This window comes from Lepeophtheirus salmonis, chromosome 5 (genome assembly GCF_016086655.4).
Source record: "Lepeophtheirus salmonis chromosome 5, UVic_Lsal_1.4, whole genome shotgun sequence".
NCBI lineage: Eukaryota > Metazoa > Arthropoda > Copepoda > Siphonostomatoida > Caligidae > Lepeophtheirus > Lepeophtheirus salmonis.
In genome coordinates this window covers 57,970,182-57,980,215 of record NC_052135.2, presented here as the reverse complement: position 1 = coordinate 57,980,215, position 10,034 = coordinate 57,970,182, and the positions used below count along the sequence as shown (strand labels likewise).

At 29.3% G+C, this 10,034-nt stretch overlaps 1 protein-coding gene and 1 long non-coding RNA gene across 2 annotated transcripts in view; both read right to left on the bottom strand.

Annotated features, from left to right (window-relative positions):
* Positions 1–3,963: 3,963 nt before the first annotated feature.
* On the bottom strand, positions 3,964–6,009 carry LOC139905506 (uncharacterized). Its single transcript, XR_011780319.1, has 2 exons — positions 5,706–6,009; positions 3,964–5,643 (listed from the first exon to the last, which is right to left on the bottom strand). It is a non-coding gene; the product is annotated as an uncharacterized lncRNA (long non-coding RNA).
* Positions 6,010–8,274: 2,265 nt separating this feature from the next.
* LOC121118142 (uncharacterized) overlaps positions 8,275–10,034 on the bottom strand; it is a 52,389-nt gene continuing 50,629 nt past the window's right edge. Inside the window, exon 3 of the mRNA XM_040712686.2 lies at positions 8,275–9,116. Coding sequence (XP_040568620.1) covers positions 9,082–9,116 — 35 coding nt within the window. The 3' untranslated portion in view covers positions 8,275–9,081. The remainder of the gene's footprint in view (positions 9,117–10,034) is intronic.

Below are 10,034 nucleotides of genomic sequence, written 5' to 3'. Positions count from 1 at the left end.
GGATATATCCAATGATCTTACTAAGGGTAGTATGGACTTTTTCACGGGACACAAAGTGCTTCCAAAAATAAACATTGGCATTGTTTTTAATGATTTCACATTGTCGGGAAGCCTATTTCTAAGTTATAAGTTTAATCAAAAAGTGAGAATATCGATCCCTAGGTTCTTATCTCGATCCTCCAACAAGTGATGGGTCATATTAGAGAGGAAATTTTCAGCTTCATATCTTAAGTACAATTTAGGAATAAGGTATTCTTCCAGATTACAGGTGAAAGGATCAACCCGACGCTGATTGGTAGGAAGTATCACTCTACTTACCAAATTTTCAACCAAAACATTAAAGTCTTCAAGTAATTTGGTAAGATCGCTATCATTGGAATCAAAAATGTTGTTGACTCTTTCGACATATTTTAGCACAATTAATAAAAATGCAAATAACCGTGATAATATTCATCACTGTATATAGAGTAGAGCATTTTCGAGGTGGCCTTTGTATCAGAACTTGCGTGGGAAACACCCAACTGCACTGAATAACATACACAGCGAATATGTACTAATGAATGAACGTCTTCTTTTAGTTTTCTGTAGACCCAAAATCAGGCAAAAATCGGCTAAACTATTGCAAAAATCAATAAGATTTCCAGCCATCACCTAAATGATATTTCTCCCAGCTAAACAAGTTAAAAATCAGCTAGATCTAGCTGGAAATCTGCTAACCTGGCAACACTGACTATAATAGTTACAAGGTGTTCAGATACCGCCCTAGTTCTAAACATTAACGATGCCAGCTAGCGATCCACAGGTATTTATTTTGATGACTCTGCGGGATGCTTTCAGGAAACACAAAGATTTTGGGTTCCGAGGGAAGTACGTAACTGATAGTTTTCCCTCTCTACTGAAGTTTCAACTGGATATATCCTAGTATATGGTCACATCATGCAATTGAATGTTGAATCCGTCAATTATACAAGGTCAACATGATTCTGATCTCAAGGATACACCAGAAGTTTGATTTTTAAACGCACTTTTTAGTTAACTATATTGGTGTGATAAGTGCAAATAAGGAAAATAGATGTCTTTAATGTAAATAAAATCTAAAAAAACTATAGTGTAGAAAATTATTGAGATTTATTCAATATAAATATGTTTACATTAGATGGGGAAAACGTGACGTCATCAGGTATTCAATTTTTTAATATTTTAATCTCCAAACATTTGGGACGGGCTACGCTTCTTGATCTTAAATACGAATTAAGGTAATGTTTATTTTGAAGTATTGACTAAATATAAAAAGTAACTTGTTTACTTAAAAGATTACCTCATAATAAGGGTTATTAAAAACCTTCTTTTGATAGTTTAATTATATATTTATATTCTATTACATATAATAAAATAATATATGGGTCCATATATATTTTGTATAAATTAAAAATATTTACGGTTGGGATTTTTGTAGATAAAAGACAGAGTTTAGTGATTGAAAAAGAAAAACCGTTTGTATTTTTATCTTTCTTATGTGGTTAAGTATATTTACTTATATTTCATGTGTGTATCTTACAAAATCATCTCTTTCTGCTGACGTTATTATATGTAGGTAAAATGTTATATTTCATTTCGACTCTGTTGATATACAATTGAGACAAAGCGATAAAGTCAAAGGATTACTTAATCTCTCAAAAGAAAATATAATACTTTAAAATGTACCATATCTTCAGTTTGAGGTTTGGCAATGATAGTGACTTATTGCATAAACAAAGGATGTTCTAATTACGCTTAGGTGTGTAATCCATAATTTGAATTTCTTGAGGTTAATGCTAAAAAGTCAAATAGAAATGATATATACATATTCAATATACATCGTGATAATAAATTTTGAAGGAATTAACCACAAGTATAAACATATTTTGCAAGTCCAATTAGAAACACAATTTGTTAACACTTTGACTAAACATAACTATGCATCTGCATTTTTGCCTTCTGGCTAAAACCCATATTTCTGATTGTTATTTAAACCATAAAACCCTAGAATGACCATTAAAATTCTCAATCGCAGTAGGTTTGGCCTTTTAATCTCTTATTTTAAAAATCCCGTTTCTTAGTATAAGTTCGATTCAGAGCCATATTTTAAAATAAAATAACTATACGGATGAAAATTTAAAGCAATAAATATTGATTACTAGAACTCGGTAGAGAGAAAAACCTCCACCTAGAATCAAATTGAGTGATGTATTTCAATTTGTTCTAAAGTTATGGTTGATTTTACATTTTTTACTTTTCCTGTTAAAAAGGATCTCTCAAAATTTACTGATTTCTGACTGTCACCATATATAATCTTTGTACTTAGTTTGATCAAAATGGATATATAAATTTTGCCGCAAATATAGTGACAAAAAAAGAAAAAAGAAAATAAAATAGAGGCAAAACCATTGTTCTGCTTCGTTTCTGGAGGTAAAAAAATTCCAGCATTAAGCAGATTTTTAGTTATCTTGAATACAGTTCCTACAAAATTTGACTAATTATACGAAAATCCAGGGAAATGAAAGATAAAAAATGGGAGCTAATATTTTTTTATATATTTGTTTCCATCACTTTATATTAAAACTAAAACTAAAACACAAACCATATATGTAGATACTCCTATTACAACTTCAAAATATTTGCAATAAACAAAAAATTTGATTTTGATTGATTTTTTCAAGTTAACTCATTATTTTCTGATAGAATATTTAATTAATAAGCAATGTAAGGTTGCATGAAACTGTTTCGAAATTAAATATAACTCAGTCGATTATTCGACTAATTGTAATAAGTAGTGATGTCCAAATAATGTATAAAAATGAAGATAAATATCCAAAAAAAAAAAAAAACTCAAAATGCAAAAAAAAATGCAGAAAAATGAAAATAAATTTGGTAAAATAGGATATATTCTGGTCAAAAACAAATATATAATTAAAATTTATCAATGAAGCAGGTCTTTGCTCCATTGGATTATATCTGGTAGGACTGAAGTCTCTGTTGTTAATTTTGACAAGTGGGATATTAGGAGAGACAAAGCTCAGCATTGTCCTCGTTGTAGGGGATGACGTTGAGCACCTTATGTTTAGTTTTGTCTTTTTTTGAATGGTGCACTGTCCATGCTGTTCAAGGGATACTTCATTTTCCCTTGAGCGCTAATTTTGCAAAGCTTAGATAGAAAATACTTTGTTTCAGGTACATAAGTCCAAATCTTGATGCCTTCGAGTTCCTTAATGAGCACTAAAGGGTTCACTATCTTAGGCATGCCCAATTTTAAAAGATAGTTTATCACTCCGAATGAATGTAAATGTATTGAAATTAAATTCTACTGGATGTCCATTTATATTTATAGAGAAAAAATAGATTGTAAAAAGTCAAAATAGCTTGGGTGGCAAAGAGGATTAAATATATTATTTAATAGATTAATCTCACATGGACTTAGTCTGAAGCACTATATACATGGAAAGTTCATGTCTTTTTCGGAAAATACAGAAGTTGACATAAACAACATTTGTTAAAAGTTTATAGGTAATAATCTAATTAATTATTTGACTAAACGACTTTTAATTTGCGAACCTATCTCATGTATTCATGAACAATATTCGTTTGCCAAGATGAATCTATATATTTACCTACTTGCCTCTTTATTCGTTAAGGACTCCTAAATGAAGTTCGACTGGCTCTCATCCTCATTTAATATTTAGATGATGACCGTAAAGTAGTTCAACCCTCGGAGTATGCTCTTTAGTGACCAAGGACTGACTCACGAAGAAATTGAAGAAATCCTATCGTTTTGTATCGTGATATTTCAAGTTTCAGATGAATGAATACAATATAGACTTTAATCAGTTCTTGAATTACTTCTTGACCTAAGATGATTAACTAAAGGAATGTTCGATAAAGTCTTAAATAAATAATAAGTGTTTTCTCCATTTAAGGATTTGTGTAAGGATTATGTGTTTACTATTATTCAAAAAACATTACATTTTATAATTTTACAGACCTATTCAATTAGAGAATAATAATCACGTTACATACAAAAATGGTAGTTATTATGTGTATATTAGAATACTGACCCATTTAAGAACATAATTAAATTATTATTATATTTTACCGTATTATTTAAAAAATAATTTATTACAAATATATGTAATTGTAAGGAACTAAATAAATATTCCCTTTTAATTTGATTAAAGCTATTAATTTTGTGGTATATATTTTTTAAAAGGTCTTTTTCTTTGACAAATGTACTTGGCTATTAATTTACAAGGGTTGATTTTTAACATTTAAACATTTGTAGGAATTATATCTAAGAAGTTACTGAAAAAGTGAGCGTTTTCACATTTTGATTTCATCATCCACTATACATTATCTTGCTCTTTGATAATTGTATCCATTGTTGCAGAAAACATCTACCTATTTAGGAATTGGAGGCAAGAGATATCAGTTTACTATAGCCTTATAAACTTTAGGTTTAGACTTGTACTTATGTTACACATAGGTAACACTTGTAACAAATGATTTTGAGCTACGAAAAGTCGTTATTACTCAAAATTTAAGGATCATTTATAAAATTAAAAGTGTTGAATTGCATAATTACCAAATGCAAAATGTAAACTTCATTATAGTCTTTGGATGTATTTTCTAGGTGAAATTAGTTACTTTAATATTTAGAAAAAATAAAATGCCATATCAAATAGACTTTTTGAAAAAAGTAACTTAAGTAGAAATATACATAATCTGCTCTTATATATTATTTATGTTATACCTAAAAAATGGGTAATTCAAATACTCTATTACAAGCATGCACCCAAATTTGTGGAAATTAATTAATTATTTAAGAAAAGAAGAAGTAATTGCTAAAAAGTGGCTATAGAAAGAGGTGATTATACTAATAGAAAGAAAATGAGCAAATACATAAGTGAAAGACTTTAACCCCAAGTATTAAATTGCAACATAATGGAAAAATTAAAATATATGAAAAGCATTGCCTGGAATCTCTACAAATTTTAGAATCAGATATGTCTACATATGAACGTTATATGTCTTCTTATTTTAATCATTAACTAATTGAATATTTTCTCGTTATTTAAGAAAATGAAGGCTATAAAATCATGTTATAAAAATATTTAATTTATAAGAGTTATAACTAATTACTTGAGAATAAAAAATAAAAAAACATTAGACAAACTATCAGCTCCTCCAGAGCTGTTATATAAACTATGTATAAATTAGCAGCACATAAATAACAAATGCAAGATTACGTCAAATAAAAAGTAATTCAGTAAGTATTAAGAGATTAAAAGTCGTACTTCACAACGTTAGAGTAAAGAAAACATGGTATCCTCCAGGGCAGATGTCTTTTCTAATAAACTATGATAAAAAAAAAGTTGACAATATAACCCTCTTGAGAGAGCATGATCGAAAGAGACAAAGTTCAAGATGTGGAAAAAGGGCTTCTGGAGAGTGATAGAGTAAATTCAGAAATATAAAAAAGGAGATCACTGATTAAGAGATAGTCCAGTATGATAATTTTCCCGACCATCTGGGATAGAGATAGTCTTAAGTACTTTGTCCTGATAAGATTCTTTGGTGATTTCCAGCTTGAGAGGGAAATCGAGCCAGAAACTACAAAGAATGAAATAATTAGTAATAATATCGTAATAACTAATATTAATAAAATATATTACACAATGGAATAAGAATAAGGCCAAGTGAGATGAGTCCAAGGAGAGAGATACATCTTCGTGAGCTATTTCATCTAATTGATAGTAAAAGTAGAGAAATATGAGGCTACTCACCATCTTTGGACAAGAAGATTCATCAATAAATATTCCTTTCTTTATATCGATTGAGTTTTTTCCATTTCTTCAAGCCTCAACTAAGACCACAACTATGATTTATTAACGTGCCACAAGTCAATGAGTCCTTTCGAAATAGACTCAGCATCCTAGAACCGTGATTCTTTACTCCTTCTTATAATATTAAATATATAAACAGTACAAGATTACAGATTATCTACTTCTTTATCATTATTCTTTTTTTCTCTTCTTCTCCTAGCTTTATAATTAATCTGATCGAGATGCAACGGCAAAGTTCGAACCGATAAAAGAAAAGCATAAAAAGGCGGCGAAGATGTCATGCGACAAAATCTCCTCGAGGAAAAATTAACAGCAGGAAATATGTAGGGGGCAAAAATGTTAGAGACAAAATTACCTAGAACCTTCATTTTGTTTTGGTGAAGTGAGTCTAATTCTGAAATTTTGGAGTTACGTCATGAGTGGTACAATATTTTTATGAGGTAATGATGTAGCAAGTACTCTCTTAAATAAAAACGAAGTAGAATATTCTTTTAAATGCATCAGAATTACAGTACAGGACCAGTTTTTGTGTCTGCACTGAATGTACTTCTCCGAGGCGCCGCTCTTGACTGGGCCCGCACCAAATATAAATTTGTAAAATTTTTAATTTATACTCAAAGGATTTTTTTCTATTATAATAATACCATAAAAATAGAAAAAATGTTCACCTTTTTTTAAATGCCATCTATCTAAAACACCCCTACCCCTGTACCATTATTACAATATACCGAATATTGTTATACTAGTTTTTATTTAGACACACAATTGTATTCTAAAATTGTTAAAATTGATTGCTACAGTCGTTAAATGAACGTGGATACAGACCAACATTTTAAAACGGTTGAATTTAGTGAGAACATTTTATGATTCGTTAAATGCAATTAATGCTTGAGTTAATCAACATACCTTTTTAAGCAAGTTCTGAATTTTAAAATGATTATTATTTTTTATAAAGACAACATCATTTCGTGTTATATACATAGTCTGTTAATCAGGTATTATGAAACAATTTAAATCCATGAAAAAAACCGATTTTCCAAGTTACACCTAAATATATTTATAAACAAGTGATTGTAAACACGTCCTTACCCACAGTTGTATAAAATATGACCTTTCGTTATGTAAAAATAAAAGAAACCGAAAAATAACAGTGTAAGCCTAACGATTTGAAGAATGTTTTGCAGGACTGCCCTGAAGTTTCTTTATATTAGCTGCAAGACGCCTTGAGAAGAAGAAATAAACACAAATCCCACTCCATAACAAGCAAAAGCATAGACAAAAAATTTCTTCGATGTCTATCCTCAATTCTACTCAGTGTCTAACAAGGACTTATATAAATAGTTCCCATCAGCACACACATTCGTGGCTCTACTTTATACTAATTAGTTGATAATAAAAACGCCATAAGGCAGGTTCATGCACAATACGTGTATAGAAAATTTGTTTTGAAGAACATTGCATATTAAAATCTTCAAACCTAAACAATTCACCCTCTTAAAATATTTAATTTTTGGGATATATAATTAATAACGGGGCAATTTTTTCTCTCCAAGAAGAATCATTTAAAACTACATAACTATTTATGTATAACTTTATTTTGATAGGGGCAGTTATTGAGGTTGGGAGATTATAATATGACAAGTCCTTGGAAATAAATTGCACATATTCACGCGCATGATTTATATAACTTTATTTTGAAATAAATAGGAACATTATTTAATGGATCGGGTTTAGCGTAGGCAGGGCCCGAAGTAAGGATAAAGGCATTTTCTTTCTTTCCTATTTAAAATTTGATTTAAAAAAAATATATATATTTTCAATTTTACATGTAGATGACTTTTTTTTAGATTAGTCGAACCCTTTTTTAAATAATTTACGTGCATATACAGAGTGCATGAACATAATTTCCTTTTTTTAAACAAATGGCAATCGGACTATACAAAAATTAGCAGGGTACGCGTGTTTTCTGTTCAGAGGTGAGATTCTAATTTTTTTTTCAACAATCCAATCAGTCGCTATAATGCATTGGAATAGTGAGGAGCGTGTGTTTACCGTTGAAAATAAATATTGCAAAAAAATAATTTGAGAGAGTATTTTATAAATTTAACTAATTACAATTTAGCTCTTGAGTTTTTATTGGTGCCATTTATGACAATCAGTTACTTCAATAAAAAAAAAAGGTATTTTGAATTTATTTTCATAATTTGAAATTTGTAAATTTTTTTTATCGAAAATAAATTCAGGGTCGTTCAGGTAAATCAGGATTATATATATTTATATATAATCCTGGGGACCCCAAGGAAAACTAGTTCTGATTTTTTGACTGCACTGAATCCTAGAGCATTCTATTACATAGAAAGCCTAACATAGAGCCAGATTTAGGAATAATTCATAGATGTTTATTTTTATATATTGATCTTTTTTACAAATTTATTTCTACTATTTTATCACAGCAAAATTTTTATCATAAAATGTATGTAATATAGAATTTTTATCAGTTAATAATAATAATAATATACTGATTGAAATACAAGGAATACTTCCAACAAGGCAAAAACTATTGAGAGGAAACTGCATAATTAATTACGTAATTATATATATGATAATTTACACGTAGTTATACATAATTTGTATACTTGATGATAAAGAGGAATGTTTGAATTAAAAAAAAAGAAATTAAAAAAATTAAGTACAGCAGGTAAGGAACAGAAAATTACAATTAAATGAAAATATGCCAAAAATTATAAAAGACTACAAAAATATATGTTGTATTTTTTTTCCTTTTTTCTACTTCGTATGATAAAAAGTTTTTTTTTTTTTTTTTAAAGAAAATTGAAATGCGTTGTCCTAAAAGCGTAATCATAATATAATAATGAAATGGTAAAAGTTTATTGAATCGAAAGCGTTCGAATGTCTTTCGATTTCAGGCTTCCATACTCTTCGTTGAAAGAGTATCTAGAACAAATTGCAAAATAAGTATTCATGTTTTGTCTGTTTCTTTCTTCTTCTTCGACGATTGTTACTGTTGATCCGCCTATTATTTTGTGGCTTTTTTTTTTAAAGCTCAAGTCTAATTATGCATATGTAGTGATGACCCTTCTACAAATTTGAAAGACGATACGGAGTCAAAGTAGTTTATTCCTTTTATGGTTTTCCTGTGCCAATGGATTGCACTCATTTGAAGAAGACGATGAAAGGGAAGAGCTTACTTCATCATGGGCCTGAATGTATTTGAACTCCCTGAAAAGGACAAATAAGATATTATATATATATTAATGAATGGAGTTTTGATAGTGAGTTACAGAGAAATACAAAAAGGTAGAGAGCAGAACTCTTTACAGTTTTTATAAATGGTATGTACATATTATTAGGGTTCCTTCTTCCTGGTCTAGGTAGTACCTACATATGTAGTCGACGGCATCATCATCATACCAGAAGGTCAAATTGCACACCTCTACATATTATCTATTGAAAAAATATCTACATAAAAATAATTATTGTCAGGAATTTAAACCCGTTTAAGTACATCTTTAATGCCAGTTCGAACCACATCAGAGTGATAAAATTTTATTTGATGTTGCTACTATTACATCATTTCATGTTAGCTGTTGCAGTGGGAATTTATGTTGTATTTTTTTTTTTTTTGCATTTTCCAATATTATTAATAATTATGAAAGTCCAGTGTAGAATGAGCATGTTAAAAAAAGAAACCCAAAAATCAACATGGTAACCCTGACAATTTGTAAAATGTTTTGGAGGAGAGAAAGAAATGTATTTTGACATTTTATTAGATCAGCTAAAATCAGCTGTGACAAGGGAAGATGGAAAAAGGATATAAATAATGACGTTTGATAGAATTAATCCGATGTCGATCCCAATTCTACTCTGAGTTCAAAAATCAAAAATCCTTAGGGCGTCTTTTACGAGCACATACGAGTGTTTAATCAGGCTTTGAATATAATTGAATCTATTTAGGAAAGGATTTTCACTACTCAGGAATTAAATAATAATAACAACTGCTAATGAAAAGACAATAATTCATTCTTCAGACTAACAATTAAAAAAAAACAAGAAAAAAAAACTGGGCCAGCTAAAAAATACACTGGGTTTTCATAACTGATACATAAAACAGTCCTTATTGAGACTATGGTGTAACGT